The following is a 21,115-nucleotide window of genomic DNA, read 5'->3' as shown; positions in this document are numbered from 1 at the left end:
CTAAAATTATTATACTGAGAATATTTTAGAAATAAAAGCAAATGAACTTTCATTTTTAAATTTATTTCAAAAATTCATTTATAAATGAATTCTATCAATAAGCTTTACATTTTGAGTTTATTTGTGTCAAAGGAGCATAAAAGTTAAAATATTAAAATTAAGAAATCACTGGAAGCAACCATTGAACAGCAAGAGAGATATAAATAATAAAATAAAAACACACTAAAGAAAGAGAAATGGTACTGAATCTACCAATAATTGCCTTCAATCTCACCGAGCACTGAAAAGTCTTAATTTTTTTTTTTTTTTAAAGATTAGGAACATAAAAATATTATTGAAATTATTGTGAGGGTGTTTAGTTTGAATGGAATAATAAATATAACTTAAAACTATTCTAATCACTGCAATATGCATAATATATATAACTTTTCTTAAAATTACATTTATATATATATAAATGTTAAAAAAATAAGTTAGTGCCTTACAAACTTACAACGCCCACGGTCTACTTTTTCATTTTTCTCTCTTTTTTGTTAGATATGTTGATCTGTTCGACTCCTTCAGGGCCTAATTCCCGTTGACCTTCTCGGCGAGCCATAAACTATATGTTTTTCAGAGGCAAGAGTGGCTATATCTTCCTCATCACCTACATCAAAACACTCGAAAGGGTCGAAGACAACCAAGTCTATATCTTGCATGAAAATTTAGACCCCTAGTAATTTTGTCTAATTTTTCTTCTTTTTGTAGACCAATTGAAAGACATCGACAAAATAACTCCTCTTCAGAATATAGTAGACGTACACCACAATTCATCACTTTGCAACAGTGTAAAGGATTGCCATCCATATCTTCAGGGTAGAATTCAACTATTAACTCTCTATATTTACTGAAATGATCATCTTTTGTAGCGTCCACACATGGATCATACCCGAAGAACATAGGATATTGTCTCCCAAACTTTTTGTCATGATAAGTGCAGAGAGTTCTTTCACCGTACCAACCACCGAAATAGGAATGGAGATCACTGCACTCTCTGTACTCATTTTTGAAGTGATATTGACACCTAATCTGGAAACCATTGTTGCCCAGAAAAAAGTAGTTGAATTGAATAACAACACACAGAGTGAAACCCAGGAACTTGATGTTAGCCCACTGTGAAGGCAGCTGCATTGTCGTAGAAAATCCTTCACTTTGATGGCCAAACCACCTTGGGATTGTATGTCCATGAATGCAAAAACTAGATTCTCCTGCTAGTATAGAAGGAATCTGCAACATGAGAATCATGACCATTAACATTGGAATTATCGGTTAAAAAGAATTAGAAGATGAAAGGGGAAAGAGACCTGGTTGTTCAGTCTTTTTGCGTAGCTCATAAATTTTGTGAGGGCATATTCCATTATGTTGTGCCTTGCACCATAGGCCAACATGTCACAGTTAGTGAAAAAGAATTCAAAAAATATTTCCTTTTACTCCAGTTGAACCAAATGATACTTTAATCAGTGAAATGCAATTGTGTGCATCTAATGTTGTCAGTTGCGGTGGAAGATTTGGTAATGATTCTAACTTCTGGCAATTTCTTAAACCAAGATATTGCAGCTCAATCAGCTTATAGATACTTTGAGGTATCTTCCTAAAATTGTTTCCACTTAGATCTAATGCTTCAAGTGAGAATAAGCAACCAATGCTAGAAGGCACGTTCAACAAACTGCAGCTGGTTAGATATAGCTTCCGTAAATATTGAATATCTACTCCTCCGTCAGGCATGTTGATAGAATATTTAATACCTGAGATCATCTCTGGCAATATGGAAAGATTTTTGCAGTTTCTCACTTCCAAGCTCGATAAGCCCTTTAGATTTTCAATAGGTGAGGGTAGCTTTGTAATGGCCGTTCCATCTATATAAAGATATCTCAATGATCTCATAACCTCTGAAACTTCTGGAAAACACTGAAACATGGAACAACCTGACAGATTAAGCTTTTGCAAAGATTTCAACTTGCAAATACTGCTAGGAAGAATTCGAAAACTTGTGCACTGTTGCATACTCAATTCCTCAAGTTCACATGAATACTGAACTGATGAGGGAATTTCTTCTATTGTTGTCTTGTCCAAAATTAATTTCTTTATAGTCCTTGAAACATCTGGAAACTGGGTGATGTTTGAGCATCCAGAGAGAATAAGATTTTCAAGAGATGCCAAATTAGAAATTTTACAAGGAATCTTCTTAAGCCTTTTGCAGTTCTTTAAATCCAAACAAAAGAGTTTGGTGAGACGGCCAATTGAAAACGGAAGTTCTTCTATAGCAGTTTCACTTAAGTACAAGTATTTTATATCCATTGACATATCTGGAAGCCTAGTGATGTTTGAGCAGCCAGAGAGATCAATAATCAAAAGAGATTTTAACCTTTGCACACTTTCTGGAAGATTCCTAAGTTGTTTACAGTCCTTGAGATTCAACGTAATGAGTCCACTGAGATTCCCAATTGATTTGGGAAGTTCTTCTATGGCAGTCTCATTCAAATTTAAATACTTTATGTTCTCTGCAAACTCTGGACATTCCCTAAAATTGGAGCAACCAGAAAGGTTGATAGTCTTGAGAGATCTCATGTTAGTGCCAATCGGGAGATGCACAAGGCTTCTGCAGCATTTCATATTCAAATCAACAAGATTGTCTAAAAACTGAATGGATGACGACACTTCTACCAAGTGAGGACAGTTTTCAAAATTAATTCTTTCAATATTCTTGGCCTGTGACAGGTCTGGAAAAGTAGTCAAGTGCTCAGAGTAGCTAAGGTTGATGTCTTTCAAGCTCACAAGATTCTGCAGAAAGAATACAAGAAATTAATGTTTACTCAACCCGCAGCGCTTTTTTAAAGAAAAAAAAGGGGGTAGTAAAAATGAAGCATGAAGATAGATCTTATAGCAAACCTGCACTCCTGTCCATAGTTGTTTAACGTTGCTGTATGCTAGGTTCAGTTCAACAAGTTTCTCTGCTTGAAAATTAGATGGCATAGACCTTAATGGGTATCCATCCCAGTGGAGATACCTCAACTCATCAGAAAGAAACTCAAGGCCATGATGAAGGTGCAATTTTCTGTTATTTCCAATTCTAGCATTGTAAATTTTAAGCAGTCTAAGATTATCCATGTTCGCAAAAGCTCTGGAACATAAGTTCACTTCTCCTATTGTTGATGCATCCAAAAATATCCCTTCAACATTTTCAGTTCCCTAGATATCACATCAACGAATAAATAGTGCATAAGTTACGTAAATATATAAAGTTTCCAACTTACTTTCGTATGTGTGTGTGTCTGTGTATGAAGGACACATAGTACACAGCCCAAAGGATATAGACACATCATGCATATGGCTCTCACCAGATTTTTGGTCAACACTTGAAGGATATCAATAGGATTCCACAGTCTACTGCGCTTGCCCAGCTTAGCAACAGATTCCTGCCGAACAATTTCAAGCAACAAGTCATGTATCCCTAGTTTGTTTTCAAGGACAGTAATGAGGCATCTATCAACTAGAACACTGATTCCAATATCAGCTGAGAAACCACAACCATCAAGGATTCTCTTAACGAAATCAATTTGCTGCCCCTTAAAAAAGCAAGCAATATCAAGAAATACACTTTTCTCTTCATCATCTAGCATATCAAAGCTTATTCTTAATACATTACAGATTTGAGAATGTGGACCTCTTCCAAGTTTATTCAGTGCACTTTCCCAATCTCGTTTCCTTCTGTCAAATAGATATGAACCCAAAACTTTAAGCGCCAATGGGTTTCCCTGAGCATAATTCACTACCTTATTTGATAAGTCTAACCTATCTTTCGGGGGATAGTTTTTCTTAAAAGCATACAAACTGAACAATTGAAGAGCTTCATCATCATTTAATCCCTCAACTTCATATACGTCATCAACTATATTCTTAAGAAGCTGCCTATCTCTAGATGTCACAATAACTCTACTTCCCAAACCAAGATTCGATCTTCTAATTAGGGCGTCTAATTGATCTACATCATCCACATCATCAAGAAGAAGAAAAACCTTTGTGCATTGGAGCCTGTCCTCATTGGAAATGGACCCCATGTTGGGACTTAGAGTATGTAGATTTTCTTCCTCTAATGTTTCAAATAATAGTTTTTGTTTTAAAAAATCTAGCCCACATCTTTTTGACTCTTCCTTAATATTTTTGAGAAAGCAGCAACCTTCATATTCACTTGAAGCGCTATAGAAAATTGCTTCAGCAATAGTCGTCTTACCTATCCCACCCATACCCCAAATTCCAACAATCGGAACATCTGGTGACCCAAAGCACAACAACTTTCTAATTTGTTCAATGTGAGAGTCTATCCCAACCAGGCCTTTTGAATCTCTAAAGGATGCATGATTCAACTTCCTCAAAATATGTTTCATAATATCATTCACAAGCTTGGCCTCAGGTCTACAAAATATGAAGAACAAGTAGTAGTGACATGTGAGAAGGAAACAAAGGAATTGATAAGAGTGTTGTCAAATCATCATTTTCTTTTTTATTACTGTCTGCAACAATGGAAGGAAGCCCGCAGGAAGTTAGATTAACACAAATGATCTAATTATTCTTCCATAGTTAGCATTTATGCTAAGCATATAAAATTTTTACATACTAATAAAGTTTCCACTAGACATGCTAACCAGAGGAAAGAAGGCCTGCAAAGGAGTGAGAGGATTAGAGTGTAGAGCTATCATCTTGCAGCCTACAAATCTCAACATGTTATTAGATAACTTGTGAAATTGGTGTGCGCTTCTTAGTTGAATATCAACTAAGAGGATGTGCATCCAGAATTTGTACAAAAACTAGAGAGCGCTACAAAATAAGTTGTTTTATTGCATTTTCAAACAAGACGAGAAAATTCACAAAGGAGAAAAAGCACAACTCTTTGTCTCAACCTTCCAACTCAGGTACGTGATTTATACTGTTTTCATCTTGTTATATATTTCAAAGATTAGAAAATATAAGAAGATTATCAATTTACACATACCTAATCACCTGAGAATCCCATCCAGATATACTAGCCGCTTTCATCAAGTCGACCCTCCACCTTGGCACTTTTTCCATTTTCTCCTTAAAGTTCTCATCAACATGAGTAAATGCATCCGCAAAACTCCCGCTTTGTTCTTGTAAAAGAGATGGATCTATATGATAGAAAACTGGCAAAACTATCTGTCCATAAGTATCCTTGCATTCAATAATTTTGGACATTTCATCCAAGCACCATGGAGAAGATGCATAGTTTTTGGAGAAAATGATTACAGAAATCATCGATTCTTCAATCGTTCTCAAAAGGGCTGGAGTTATTTCTTCCCCTCTTTGAAGGTCATTGTCTATGAAGGTCTTGACTTTTTTACGACACAAAGCATCATAGAGATGACTAGTAAAATTATCACGAGTATCCTCACCTCTGAAGCTAAGAAACACATCATACTTCCGTTTACGACCAGTGGAAGAAGATGCCATAATGGATAGTTAAAATATCTTATGCGACACTGTTTTCCTGGAAAATGAAAATCGAGAAATAACCATTACTGACAAGTGTTGTGCCACAGAAATAATTATCGAATCCAATAAAAGGACTCTACAACTTCAAGACCATCGAACATTAAAAACTTTAAAAATCTTCTAATGGGATCACAAAAAAATAAATAAATAGAAGAAATACTGTAACAATTATCCATGCCTTTTTACTAAATCCTTTAGCGCATATTAAACTATTAAAAAAAAAAAACAACAAGCTTATATTTCTTATATCACCAGAAAGGAGAACGAAGCTCAAACAGGATTGATTATCAGACTCAACTTAGGTTGGAAGAGGACTCGATAAATATAAGCAATCAGAGAGAAAGGAACCTAACTTACATATTCATCAGAAAGACAGAAAGCAAGTTGAAACGAATACCACAAGGAATAGATTTTTGACTTACATTGGAAATAAATACAGAGTTTCACTTCCACGAGCAACAATTTTTTGCTTCGATTAGCTAATACCACAAGGGAGAGAAATATCATCCATCCATTGCCTTTGATCATCTTATCTGTTACACTGTACCAGAGAGAGTAACAGTTTTGACTAAAAGACCAAGGTCCTTGCTTGCTTGCCTTCAAGGAAATTTAAGGAAAATTTCTTTGCTTTCTCCTTTTGAGTTAAAAAAAAAAAAAAAAAAAAAAAAAAAAAAAAAAAAAAAAAAAAAAAGAAGAAGAAGAAGAAGAAGAAGAAAAGAAAAAGGAAAAAAAAAACTTTTATAAAATATTAGAAATTCTTATAAAATATTGAAATTTAGATTTATTGTTTTGTAATTCAGCAATTTAAAAAAAAATGACTTTTACAAAATATATTTAAAATATTACAAAATATTAATAAGTAAAATCTAATAAAGTATAAAAAATAAATACAACATAAACTAAAAAAAAGTTAAATATCCGCTCATTTATATTTAAAATTTTATACTTATCATTTAGATAATATAAGTAACCGCGTAAGCGCATCAACAACTAATTTTGTTATAATTTTGTGGAATTAAATGATTATTTAATTCCGTGTAAAAATCTTAAAAAATTTATATTTTAGGACTGATGGAATATCATTTTAGTTTTATTTACTTATTTTTACGATTTTAGTGAATCTTTTTAATTTATTCAATAAGCAATTATATTTTTTAAACAAATTGATGTAGTTATTTATAAGAAAATTAATAATATTGAAAATAAAATTATTATAATAAATAATAAATAAGATAATTTTAAAACAACTTCAATTGTGAAAATAATATAATTCTAATTTATAGTAAATAAGCATTTGTATTTCTAAACAAATTGATGTAATTATTTCTAAGAAAATTAGTAATCTAGAAAATAAAATTATTATAATAAATAATAAATAAAATAAGTTTAAAATAACTTCAATTGTGAAAATAATTCTAATTTATAGTGAATAACTTACATGACAGTGCTTTTCGCAAGTGTACGAAATCGTTACAAGTAATATATGATGAGTAGAATATCGTTCCCACGAGGATTGTATACCAAGTACCAAAATTATGTTAACCTACTATTATTTAAATGGCAATAAGGAAAATTATTTTTAGAAACTAAATTCAACAAATAAAAGAGAATAAGAAGAGATCAAGCAACAACATTTGATTAAAAGAAATCAAGGATTTAAAGCTACTAGGATTTTAACTTCACTTAATTCTATCCAATTCATTTTATTAGTTTGATAATCAATTTTAATTGTTCAAGTAGGGGAAACAACCCTAAAATCATAACAAGCTCTCCTGATATATTGTTAGCTATTTTAACCCGGTCTAATTACCTATCTTCCAATAGCGCAATCAAACATGAATTAAATCATTAAGTTTTATGGTTTGTTTATGAATTCATAACCTAAGGTCATTAACTTATGAAAACCCTCATGAGTCAAACCATATAGCTTCCGCATCAAGTTATTATTCTCATATAATTTATTATCTTTTTCATATCAAAAACCCTTCTTCTGATAGTGATTAATGAAATAAATCAATCGAAGGGAGAAACTATGCCTGAAGCATTAAGTTCAATAATAAATTATACTTTAAACAAAGAAAAGCAAATCTAATATTATAAATTGGAAAAGAAATTAAGCTACATCAAATCCCTAGTATGAGAGTTTAGTTAAACATAATACTTAAATAAAACTCAATAATACTTGATAAAAATTTCATAATCAATATGAATAATGAAAGAAATAAACGAGATTAAGAGTTTAGAAATAAGAACTAGTTAACAATTGACTCCGGATGGCTTCCTTGAATCTTGGCACAACTCTTGAATGCTTGAACTCTTGAAGAAATAAAACTATGTACAAGACTAAGAGAATGAGAGATATATGAGATATGGGATATGAGATGGGATGGAATGGGATGCTATGGGATATAGACTTCTTGGGAGAGAACTTCTACATTGTTTAGGGAATAAATCCACATTGTTTAGGGAATAAATTCCACCTTGTTTAGAGAATAAAGTTCTCATTAGGCCTTAAATTTCTCTCAATCATGACTTTCCCATGTGCATAGGTTAGAACTTGATTTGCATGTGAAGAAAGTATCCAAGGTGAGCTCATGAAAATGTTGGGAATTGGTTGGCAATTTTGACTCAAATCAGCTCTTTGTCTTTAGCACGGGCGTGCTGGGAAGCACAGTCTGAGCGTGTCAAGTTCTGAGTCTATGGAGAGTTCAACACGGACTGTGCTCAGAGGCACGCTTGGATAAGGACTTGTGGCACGGGCGTGCTAGGTGGCACGGGCGTACTAGGGAGCACGGCTTGGGCATGCTAGGCTAAGTGTTTTGCTTTATTTTGCTCTTTTCTATGCCAAAACCCTAAAATTTCCTTAAGATCAAGTGCATTATGATTCAAGGAAGCTTTTATATGAAAACATAAATAAAATTGAGATAAAAACTAAATAAAGTAATTAAAAATACTAAAAACTCCCAATAAAACTATATTGAAAATACTATAAAAATAATACTATCAAAATTCCTCAAACTTAAACCATTGCTTGTCCTCAAGCAACAAAATTAAAAACTAACAAAGCTAGCTTAATATAGTAGGAAATAATTATTCACAATTTCAATAAATATCAAAAGTCATTAACATGAGAATAAATCATGTGTTTTTTATGCTAATTATATTCTAGCAAAAAAAAATTAATTTTCAATAAAACACATTCCTTAATTTAAACATAAGTTAACAATATTTTTAACACCAACAATTATTCAACTTATGACAGATAGAGTATGAATTTTCACAAAAATCATTTAACCTTTAAATAAGAGGTTTAAATATAAGTTCAACATTTCCATAGCCAATTTTAGTCGTCCCTTCTCTACAATTGAAATGCATACAATTTTAAAAGATCAAAAGGTCTTTATTTAGATTGTAATGGGGTTTTAGGGATATAATTTTAGCTAGACAAAAAAAAAAAAAAGGAATAACACGGTAGACAAAAAGTACAAGGAATGGTTAATATCAGGATTTTCATTTATATTAAAAACAATTTTTATTTGTAAAGAGAGATTAAATTGAAGTCCCTTACTAGCTCGAAATTAGAGGTATTTTTGACAAGGTCTCTTCATAGCACTTTTGATAATTTCTTCCTTGCTAAAGTTTCCCAAACTTGAATTCTTGATTAATTGCTTCTTTTATCGGGTGTTTTCTTTTTATTTTTTTATTTTTTTTAATTTTTATTTATTTATTATTTTGTTTTTACTTTTCTCATTTGCCAGTATTAATGAAATTTTCTCCCTTTGTTGCTATGTTTTAATAAAAATCAAACCTTCAATTACACATTATTGCACTTAGGGTAGAAAATTAATTTCGTTTAATGGCTAGGTTTAAATATGGGTGAACAATAAATTTTTGATATAGGCTTCAAATTGGTTACAAGGGACATACTTTAATTTAGGTGCTCTAGGCTAATTGTGAAGTTTTAACAAAGAATGCCTAAATCATCTCTTTATAAATGTAAGCATTTAAAATTTTTGTCTTGAAGAGAATTTTAATTTGTTCTAAGAATGCCAAGGTTAAATAAATTTTGATTAAAACACATCTATATATCATAGAATTCACAAAAAATTAGTGATTATAATCTTAGAAACAAATAGTTAAATCAAATAATCATGTTAAGTTAAAAATTAAAATTTAAGCTGAAAAATAATTAACCTCGGAGAACAACTAAATTCATTGCAAGTTAATGAATTATGATAATTTTTAAACTTGCTCACAATTATTCCAACCTTATTAAACTAATGAAATAAACAAACAAAATAATAAATAAAAAAAATTAAAATTTTAACTAAAATTTTCCTTTCCCCAACTTAATCTAGCACATTGTCCCCAATGTGTGCAAAAATAAGACTAATTTTCCAAACTTATCATAAATCATCAATGCAAGGTAAGAAAACAAAAATAAAGTAGAAAACACATTACCACCATTGTATTGACAAATACAATAAAAGACAAGGAAACAAAGGGCATGGTTTTAATGGCTAAATTCTGAAAATGGGAAAGAACAACATAACACAATAATAATAATAATAATAATAATAATAATAATAATAATAATAATAATAATAATAATGATAATATAGACCTAATTGTTAAGGAGAGAAAAAATAAAATAAAATTGAAACGACAATAAGGAAAATTATTTTTAGAAACTAAATTCAACAAATAAAAGAGCATAAGAAGAGATCAAGCAACAACATTTCATTAAAAGAAATCAAGGATTTAAAGCTACTAGGGATTTTAACTTCACTTAATTTTATCCAATTCATTTTATTAGTTTGATAATCAATTTTAATTGTTCAAGTAGGGGAAACAACCCTAAAATCACTAACAAGCTCTCCCGATGTATTGTTAGCTATTTTAACCCGGTCTAATTACCTATCTTCCAATAGCGCAATCAAACATGAATTAAATCATTAAATTTTATGGTTTGTTTATGAATTCATAACCTAAGGTCATTAACTTATGAAAATCCCCCATGAGTCAAACCATATAGCTTCTGCATCAAGTTATTATTATCATGTAATTTATTATCTTTTCATATCAAAAACCCTTCTCCTGATAGTGATAAATGAAATAAATCAATCCAGGAGAGAAACTCTGCCTGGAAGCATTAATTTCAATAATAAATTATACTTAAATAAAGAAAAGCAAATCTAATATTATAAATTGGAAAAGAAATTAAGCTACATCAAATCCCTAGTATGAGAGTTTAGTTAAACATAATACTTAAATAAAACTCAATAATACTTGATAAAAATTTCATAATCAATATGAATAATGAAAAAAATAAACGAGATTAAGAGTTTAGAAATAAGAACTAGTTAACAATTGACTCCGGATGGCTTCCTTGAATCTTGGCACAACTCTTGAATGCTTGAACTCTTGAAGAAATAAAACTATGTACCAGACTAAGAGAATGAGAGATATATGAGATATGGGATATGAGATGGGATGGAATGGGATGCTATGGGATTTTTTTACAATGCATCCTTCCTCTCTTTATATAGACCTCTTGGGAGAGAACTTCTACATTGTTTAGGGAATAAATCCACATTGTTTAGGGAATAAATTCCACCTTATTTAAAGAATAAAGTTCTCATTAGGCCTTAAATTTCTCTCAATCATGACTTTCCCATGTGCATAGGTTAGAACTTGATTTGCATGTGAAGAAAGTATCCAAGGTGAGCTCATGAAAATGGTGGGAATTGGTTGGCAATTTTGACTCAAATCAGCTCTTTGTCTTTAGCACGGGCGTGCTGGGAAGCACGGTCTGGGCATGCCAAGTTCTGAGTCTATGGGGACTTCAACACGGACCGTGCTCAGAGGCACGCTTGGATAAGGACTTGTGGCACGGGCGTGCTAGGGAGCACGGCTTGGGTGTGCTAGGCTGAGTGCTTTGCTTTATTTTGCTCTTTTCTGTGCCAAAACCCTACAAATTTCCTTAAGATCAGTGCATTATGATTCAAGGAAGCTTTTATATGAAAACATAAATAAAATTGAGATAAAAACTAAATAAAGTAGTTAAAAATACTAAAAACTCCTAATAAAACTATATTGAAAATACTATAAAAATAATAGTATCATTACACATAATTGAGCCTGCATAATTGGGAGAATAAATTTGCTTTCTTTTCTTTTTTAACTTAAGAAGAAATTAAATCGAAATTTCGTTAAGAGATAACTGCATACAAAGGATACAGATTAATATGTTTTACATTTTTATATAGGAAGTCTAATAATAAATCACTTATACAAATAATGAAAAAATACAATCTTGATTTGAAGTATCTGATTGAGTTGACAGAGCATAATATTTGTCCTATCGGTAATCGCTTGCTCCACTTGATGGCTATTCATAGCCACTGTTCGACTCATGGTCTTTCCACAAGTTCGATATGATTACCTTCAATTTTTTTTTTTTTTTTTGTAGAGATCTGCGCTTCTTTTTGCATAAGTAACCAAATAACAATAGACACTGCACAAAATCACTATAATTGTTATAATAATAACCAGAATTAGATCTGAGAATAAAATCATAATATATGAACAATAATAAATCTCAATAATTGGGCAACATAACTCAAATATGAAGATTATTTATAAAAAATAATTAAAAAAAGAAAAAATAGTGACCACCGATGAGAACTTTCTAGTGGCCGTCCTCACCAATAATAGTCATGAAAGAAAAAAAAATAGAGCTTTTAGGATTTTAGATCATGAGTCATGAGAATTTATTTTATAATATTGAAAAATACTGAACTTGAGAACATTTCTAGGTATGTATCTTTCTTTCTTTTTTTTTTTTTTTTTTTTTTTGAGAGTGCATTACTAGTTATGTATTACTTTTTTTTTTTTTTTTGACATTTACTAGTTATGTATTAATATTGCTTATAATAATTAATTTGAGATCTTTTGGCACAAAGTTATTAAAAAAAAAAAAAAATCAAACTGCATGATGTTATGTTAGCGTAGGAGTGTTAGCAAAGTGGCTGAAATGATTGGACGGTCCACTGAGACCAATACGGATAAAGTGACCTTATCATGACATATGCTGGTTCAAGTAACGGACCCAGTGGTCAAACCAGTCGGCTAGACCAACTAAAGTCAAATCCAAAAACCTGTGTGTGACAGCTAAAACTGTATAAATAATTAAATATGAACTAGTCATATACATCACATTGTGCGGTTATTAATTTTATTATTAATTTCTCTTTGAACCCCAGCATAGTGGATTAATTCAGTTTCGGATTCTACACAGCTTCATAACGGCACGACCCTCTTAATCCAATTTTCTTTGTTCACAATGATAGGATTCAAACCTTGAACTATGCTTAAATAATTTATTACTTCATCCCATTAGATTAATTGGTAGTTGATAATTTTATTATTAATTATTGAAAAATTAAAAAAAGTTATTATTTAAAAGAATACTAATGTCTACAGACGCTTTATGTCTAATAATTCCGAAAAGGGTTGGTATTGTTGGTATAGAGAAAGCAATAAAATTTGTTTTTTCTTCAACAAAAAATCCTCTGAAAGAACTTATCAAAGTTAAAATTTTCAAATGAATTCCACAAACTTAAACAACTTAAAACTTTACTATATAATTATTCATCCTCTCAGTCTTTTAAAATTATTATACTCAGAATATTTTAGAAATAAAAGTAAACGAATTTTCATTTTTAAAATTTATTTCAAACATGAAAAATTTATTTATAAATAAATTTTATCAATAAATGCTACATTTTGAATTTATTTGTGTCAAACGGAGCATAGAAGTTAAAATATTAAAATTAAGAAATCACTGGGAGCAACCATTGAACCGCAAGAGAGATACGAATAACCAAATAAAAACACACTAACGGAGGAGAAATGGTTACTGAATCTACCAATAATTGCCTTCAATCTCGCCAAACACCGCAAAATCTTTTTTTTTTTTTTTTTTTTTTTTAAGATTAGGAACATAAAAATATTGTTGAAACTATTGTGAGGGTGTTTTAGCTTGAATGGAATAATAAATATAACTTAAAACTATTGTAATCGCTACAATACGCATAATATATATAACTTTCCTTAAAATTACATATATATATATATATATATATATATATATATATATATATATAAATGTTAAAAAAATAACTTGGAGGTGCCTTAAAAACTTGCAACGGCCACGTTCTACTTTTTCATTTTCTTTTTCTTTTTTGTTAGACATGTTGAGCTGTTCGACTCCTTCAGTGCCTAATTCTCGTTGAGCTTCTCGGCGAGCTAAAAACTATTATGTTCTTCACAGGCAAGAGTGACTATATCTTCCTCATCACCTACATCAAAACACGCAAAGGGTCGACAATTTAGACAAAATAAATCCTCTTCAGAATATAGTAGACGTACACCACAACTGATCACTTTGCAACGGTGTAAAGGATTGCCATCCATATCTTCAGGGTAGAATTCAACTACTAACTCTCTATATTTACTGAAATGATCATCTTTTGTAGCGTCCACACATGGATCATACCCGAAGAACATAGGACATTGGGTCCCAAACTCTTTGTCATGATAAGTACGGGGAGTTCTTTTACCGTACCAACCACCAAAATAAGAAAGGAGATCACTGCACTCTCTGTACTCATTTTTGAAGTGATATTGACACCTAATCTGGAAACCATTGTTGCCCCCAAAGAAAAAATAAACGCCGAATTTAATAACAACACACAGAGTGAAACCCAGGAACTTGATGTTAGCCCACTGTGAAGGTAGCTGCATTGTCGTAGAAAATCCTTCACTTTGATGGCCAAACCACCTTGGGATTGTACGTCCAGGAATGCAAAAACTAGATTCTCCTGCTAGTATAGAAGGAATCTGCAACATGAGAATCATGACCATTAACATTGGAATTATCAGTTACAAAGAATCAGAGGATGAAAGGGGAAAGAGACCTGGTTGTTCAGTCTTTTTGCATAGCGCATAAATTTTGTGAGGGCATATTCTAATATTTTGTGCCTTGCATCAAAGCCCAACTTCTCACAGTTAGTGAAAAAGAATTCAAAAATATTTCCTTTTACTCCAGTTGAATCAAATGATACTGTAATCAGTGAAATGCAATTGTGTGCATCTAATGTTGCCAGTTGCGGTGGAAGATCTGGTAATGATACCAACTTCTGGCAATCTCTTAAACCAAGGTGTTGCAGCTCAGTGAGCTTATTGATACTTTCAGGTATGTTCCTAAAATTGTTTCCACCTAGATCTAACGCTTCAAGTGAGAATAAGCAACCAATGCTATAAGGCACGTCCAACAAACTGCAGCTGGTTAGATATAGCTTCCGTAAATATTGAATATCTACTCCTCTGTCAGGCATGTTGATAGAATATTCAATACCTGAGATCATCTCTGGCAATATGGAAAGATTTTTGCAGTTTCTCACTTCCAAGCTCGATAAGCCCTTTAGATTTTCAATAGGTGAGGGTAGCTTTGTAATGGCTGTTCCATCTAAATAAAGATACCTCAATGATCCCATAACCTCTGAAACTTCTGGAAAACACTGAAACATGGAACAACCTGACAGATTAAGCTTTTGCAAAGATTTCAACTTGCAAATACTGCTAGGAAGAATTCGAAAACTTGTGCACTGTTGCATACTCAATTCCTCAAGATCACATAAATACTGAACTGATGAGGGAATTTCTTCTATTGCTGTCTTGTCCAAAATTAATTTCTTTATAGTCCTTGAAACATCTGGAAACTGGGTGATGTTTGAGCATCCAGAGAGAATAAGATTTTCAAGAGATGCCAAATTAGAACTTTTACAAGGAATCTTCTTAAGCCTTTTGCAGTTCTTTAAATCCAAACAAAAGAGTTTGGTGAGACGGCCCGGAAGTTCTTCTATTGCAGTTTCACTCAAGTACAAGTATTTTATATCCATTGACATATCTGGAAGCCTAGTGATGTTTGAGCAGCCAGAGAGATCAATAATCAAAAGAGATTTTAACCTTTGCACACTTTCTGGAAGATTCCTAAGTTGTTTACAGTCCTTGAGATTCAATGTAATGAGTCCACTGAGATTCCCAATTGATTTGGGAAGTTCTTCTATGGCAGTCTCATTCAAATTTAAATACTTTATGTTCTCTGCAAACTCTGGACATTCCCTAAAATTGGAGCAACCAGAAAGGTTAATTGTCTTGAGAGATCTCATTTTAGAGCCAATCGGGAGATGCATAAGGCTTCTGCAGCATTTCATATTCAAATCAACAAGATTGTCTAAAAACTGAATGGATGATGACACTTCTAACAGTCGAGGACAGTTTTCAAAATTAATTCTTTCAACATTCTTGGCCTGTGACAGGTCTGGGAAAGTAGTCAAGTGCTCAGAGTAGCTAAGATTGATGTCTTTCAAGCTTACAAGATTCTGCACAAATAATACAAGAAATTAATGTTTACTCAACCCACAACATTTTTTTAAAGAAAAAAAGGGGGTAGTAAAAATGAAGCATGAAGATAGATCTTATAGCAAACCTGCACTCCTGTCCATAGTTGTCTGACGTTGCTGTATGCTAGGTTCAGCTCAACAAGATTCTCTGCTTGAAAATTAGATGGCATAGACCTTAATGGGTATCCATCCCAGTGGAGATACCTCAACTCATCAGAAAGAAACTCAAGGCCATGATGAAGTTGCAATTTTCCGTTATTTCCAATTCTAGCATTGTAAATTTTAAGCAGTCTAAGATTATTCATGTTCGCAAAAGCTCTGGAACATAAGTTCACTTCTCCTATTGTTGATGCATCTAAAAATATCCCTTCAACCTTTTCAGTTCCCTAGATATCACATCAACGAATAAATAGTGCATAAGTTATGTAAATATATAAAGTTTCCAACTTACTTTCGTATATGTGTGTGTGTGTGTGTGTGTGTATGAAGGACACATAGTACACACCCCAAAGGATATATACACATCATGCATATGGCTCTCACCAGATTTTTGGTCAACACTTGAACGATATCAATAGGATTCCACAGTCTACTGCGCTTGCCCAGCTTGGCAACATATTCCTGCCGAACAATTTCATGAGCCATTTCAACCAACAAGTCATGTATCCCTAGTTTGTTTTCAAGGACAGTAATGAGGCATCTATCAACTAGAACACTTATTCCAATATCAGCTGAGAAACCACAACCATCAAGGATTCTCTTAACGAAATCAATTTGCTGCCCCTTAAAAAAGCAAGCAATATCAAGAAATACACTTTTCTCTTCATCATCTAGCGTATCAAAGCTTATTCTTAATACATTACAGATTTGAGAATGTGGACCTCTTCCAAGTTTATTCAGTGCACTTTCCCAATCTCGTTTCCTTCTGTCAAAAAGATAAGAACCCAAAACTTTAAGCGCCAATGGGTTTCCCTGAGCATAATTCACCACCTTATTTGATAAGTCTATCCTATCTTTCGGGGGATAGTTTTTCTTAAAAGCATACAAACTGAACAATTGAAGAGCTTCATCATCCTTTAATCCCTCAACTTCATATACATAATCAACTATATTCTTAAGAACCTGCTTATCTCTAGATGTCACAATAACTCTGCTTCCCAAACCAAGATTAGATCTTCTAATTAGGGAGTCTAATTGATCTACATCATCCACATCATCAAGAAGAAGAAAAACCTTTGTGCATTGGAGCCTGTCCTCATTGGAAATGGACCCCATGTTGGGACTTAGAGTATGTAGATTTTCTTCCTCTAATATTTCAAATAATAGTTTTTGTTTTAAAAAATCTAGCCCACATCTTTTTGACTCTTCCTTAATATTTTTGAGAAAGCAGCAACCTTCATATTCACTTGAAACACTATTGAAAATTGTTTCAGCAATAGTCGTCTTACCTATCCCACCCATACCCCAAATTCCAACAATCCGAACATCTGGTGACCCAAAGCACAACAACTTTCTAATTTGTTCAATGTGAGAGTCTATCCCAACCAGACCTTTTGAATCTCTAAAGGATGCATGATTCAACTTCCTCAAAATATGTTTCACAATATCATTCACAAGCTTGGCCTCAGGTCTACAAAATATGAAGAACAAGTTAGTAGTGACATGTGAGAAGGAAACAAAGGAATTGATAAGAGTTTTGTCAAGTCATCATTTTCTTTTTGATTACTGTCAGCAACAATGGAAGGAAGCCCGTAAGAAGTTAGATTAACACGAATGATCTAATTTTTCTTCCATAGCATTTGTGCGAAGCATATAAAATTTTTACATACTAGTAAAGTTTCCACTAGACATGCTAACCAGAGGAAAGAAGGCCTGCTAAGGAGTGAGAGGATTAGAGTGTAGAGCTATCATCTTGCAGCCTACAAATCTCAACATGTTATTAGATAACTTAAGAAATTGGTCTGCGCTTCTTAGTTGGTATTCAACTAAGAGGATGTACATCCAGAATTTGTACAAAATCTAGAGAGCGCTACAAAATCAGTTGTTTTATTGCATTTTCAAACAAGAAAAGAAAATTCACAAAGGAAGAAAAGCACAACTCTTTGTCTCAACCTTCCAACTCAAGTAGGTGATTTATACTGTTTTCATCTGGTTATATATTTCAAAGATTAGAAAATATAAGCAGATTATCAATTTACACATACCTAATCACCTGAGAATCCCATCCAGATATATTAGCTGCTTTCATCAAGTCGACCCTCCACCTTGGCACTTGTTCCATTTTCTCCTTAAAGTTCTTCTCAGCGTCGATAAATACATCTACAAAACTCCCACTTTGTTCTTGTAAAAGAGATGGATCTATATGATAGAAAACTGGTAGAACTACCTGCCCATAAGTGTCTTTGCATTCAATAATTTTGGACATTTCATCCAAGCACCATGGAGAAGATGCATAGTTTTTGGAGAAAATGATTACAGAAATCATTGATTCTTCAATAGTTCTCAAAAGGGCTGGAGTTATTTCTTCCCCTCTTTCAAGGTCATTGTCTATGAACGTCTTGACTTTTTTACGACACAAAGCATCATAGAGATGACTAGTAAAATTATCACGAGTATCCTCACCTCTGAAGCTAAGAAACACATCATACTTGCGTTTACGACCAGTGGAAGAAGATGCCATATATATCTTAGGTGAGGTGACACTTTTTTTCTGGAAAATTAAAATAAAAAAATAATCATTAATCACAAGTGCTGAGCCACAGAAATAATAACCGAATCCAATAATACAAGAAAAGGACTCTACATTCTACAACTTGAAGACCATTTGTCACGAACCGTTTCCATAGGCCAGACCGGCACTAAGGCCTAGGTAAGCATAAGGCCTCCGAGGCCTGTAGTAAGCCTAACTTTCAACTCAGGCATGCCACACAAATTATTAGGAACGGTAAGCCCATATAAATTAGAATATATATAATCATATTACAATCCTAGCCCAGTCTCAATTTTCTCGAATACAACTTAATCAGGGCCTAATCATAATACGTCATATTCGTAATATGGGCTATCGGTTCATATGCACTTAATTAAACAATAGAATCATCCAATTAAAAAAATACGCAAATCCCTACAACTACGGAGTTCAACAATAATTTGAAAGTACAATAGTTTATACGTTTAACAACACAATTTAAATAACAAAATTTATGGATTTACATTTGTAGCCCTGCGAGGAAAATTGCAGAGCTTCAGTCGAATCAGCAGCTTCGTACTACCTAAGAAGTTTGGATAGAGGGGTGAGTTTTGTAATTCAGTGAATAATAATAAATAATACACATTACAAACATTCACACAAAATGCACCTGATATTCTAAAATGAGCATACAACTAGTCAATCATATGGCCCAACATTAGTACTCACAAACAATATCACCTTCAAATAATCAAGCAAGTGGAAATTAGTCAGTGGCGCCACCTGAAACCCCAACGAGCCTTCCTCTCACATGGCTCGCCCTCTCATACGTGTGTACCAAGAAGCCGATCCCCATACCTAGCCAACCGGTCTAATCCTCACTTGACTAACCCTCTCATTGTTTTTCCGTTCTCTCCTTTCTCTTTCATACCAACAGGAGATCACCCTGTGGTTTATCCATATTATCCATGTCATATCATCGGGTGCACACAGGAGCGCTGATCTCCCATACCGGCCAACGGTCAATTTCCAAGACCATCATCACAAATCCAAAGTGACCCACTTCATCCCAATTCCACACAAACAAATCATAGCATATTCACAGCACAAGTAATCAAGTAATTCATTCAACGTGATACACCAAGTCCATCTTAATGCGCAATCACAAAAATATAATTATATATTAATAGTCACATGATATATTTATAAGATAGTATATAAAAATAAAAATAAAAATAAGTATTAGAGTTTTATATACATATCCATATATATTTAATGTCTATAAAATGAATGTTATGCAAATATAGTGCTGATATGCATTATTTATTATTAATCACAGTGGCGGAGAATGATACTCTAACTCTTGGTGGAGAATGATACTCTAACTCTTGATTCTGACCGGGAGGAGCAATAGTTGGATCCGAGCGATCTAAGGAATTTAAAAATACTGCAAGAAAATAACTATATCAGACAAATAAGAAATAAAGGAATTGCTCTAATAAATTATTTACATATTTGATTTCTATAAATAATCTAATTTCTACCGAAATTTCAACTGCACCTCTTCTAAAAATTGGACTTTCGACCTCACAGTCCACACGGCCCATCCATCGGTCAATCAATCAGGTCAAATTTTCCCATCCTATGTAACCTCAGCATTAACATTAACTTCTAAGTTCCTATTATCAAAATTTCCCAATAAATTTATTTGATACTAGTTTAAATTAGCTTTAATTAGTTAAAGTATTTTTAATTAAATTAACACTCAAAAATTAATTTAAATTAATTAACCACCATTATTAGAATTTAATTAAATTCTGACAATTAATAAGAAATTATTTATACCCAAATATACTACTGCCGAAATTTGTTTGAACGGAAATGGAAGCTACGCGTGCCTGAACGAAGAGCAGGTGAGAGAAGTGGCGCTGAGTCGACCAAAACAGGTTGCTGCGCTCACCAGGACTGCGAGCAGGTGGCGCGATCTGACTGGGCAGCAGCGGGTGGCGGCGCGATGGCGTGGTGGTGCGACGCGGTGGTGCTGCGCTCGTTCTTGGTGGCTGGAGGCGAGCTGAAGCACGGCGAGGCTGTGGCGCGACAGATCGAGGCGAGGTCGCAGTCCTTCCTGCGACTGTTCTCCTCGCTGGGTTAGAACGAAGAGAGGGACGGTGCTGGCGGAGCTGCTACGACGTGGAGCGGCGGAGGGTTGGCGCGCGAGGGAGGTCTGCTCCGATCTGTGGAGTTACGACTGGTTGCAACTCCAACTCTCGCCAGAAACAGAAACGCAGAGGAAAGAAAGAAAGAAAGAATAAGAAGAGGAGGATGGGGAGAGACGGCGGCGGCAGGGGAGGATGTGGTTCGCCGGTGACTGGAACACGCAGAACGGGGAGGGGGAGAGTGAGAGCTGGAA

At 33.3% G+C, this 21,115-nt stretch overlaps 2 protein-coding genes across 2 annotated transcripts; both read right to left on the bottom strand.

The window, feature by feature from the left end:
* Nucleotides 1–392: 392 nt before the first annotated feature.
* LOC105640362 (disease resistance-like protein DSC1) lies at nucleotides 393–5,511 on the bottom strand. The gene is given in 7 exon segments (XM_089725963.1): nucleotides 393–705; nucleotides 707–1,266; nucleotides 1,344–1,454; nucleotides 1,456–2,820; nucleotides 2,929–3,228; nucleotides 3,378–4,452; nucleotides 5,030–5,511. Coding segments are annotated over 7 exon segments (4,032 nt in total). The 5' UTR covers nucleotides 5,506–5,511; the 3' UTR covers nucleotides 393–560.
* Nucleotides 5,512–13,584: 8,073 nt separating this feature from the next.
* Nucleotides 13,585–21,115, bottom strand: LOC105637860 (disease resistance-like protein DSC1). The gene is made up of 7 exons (XM_089725962.1): nucleotides 20,551–21,115; nucleotides 19,230–20,152; nucleotides 18,221–18,726; nucleotides 16,560–17,646; nucleotides 16,103–16,402; nucleotides 14,529–15,995; nucleotides 13,585–14,451 (listed from the first exon to the last, which is right to left on the bottom strand). The coding sequence occupies exons 3-7, from the start codon at nucleotides 18,694–18,696 to the stop codon at nucleotides 13,858–13,860; spliced, it is 3,924 nt and encodes a 1,307-aa protein (XP_089582088.1). The 5' UTR covers nucleotides 18,697–18,726; nucleotides 19,230–20,152; nucleotides 20,551–21,115; the 3' UTR covers nucleotides 13,585–13,857.

Source organism: Jatropha curcas, chromosome 9 (assembly GCF_041381405.1).
Source record: "Jatropha curcas cultivar XTBG-Jc1 chromosome 9, XTBG_Jcur_1.0, whole genome shotgun sequence".
NCBI classification, from domain to species: Eukaryota; Viridiplantae; Streptophyta; class Magnoliopsida; order Malpighiales; family Euphorbiaceae; genus Jatropha; species Jatropha curcas.
The sequence above is the reverse complement of the archived record's forward strand: the minus strand, read 5'-3'. Positions and strand labels throughout refer to the sequence as shown.

What these genes read in the sequence shown, in the direction of transcription:
- LOC105637860 (XM_089725962.1), bottom strand. Translation starts at nt 18,696, where the DNA reads ATGGCATCTTCTTCCACTGGTCGTAAACGCAAGTATGATGTGTTTCTT. An exon ending in TGGGATTCTCAGGTGATTAG is followed by an intron (nt 17,647 to 18,220) that starts GTATGTGTAAAT and finishes CATATTTTGTAG; the next exon opens with ACCTGAGGCCAAGCTTGTGA. An exon ending in CAAAAAGACTGAACAACCAG is followed by an intron (nt 14,452 to 14,528) that starts GTCTCTTTCCCC and finishes CTCATGTTGCAG; the next exon opens with ATTCCTTCTATACTAGCAGG.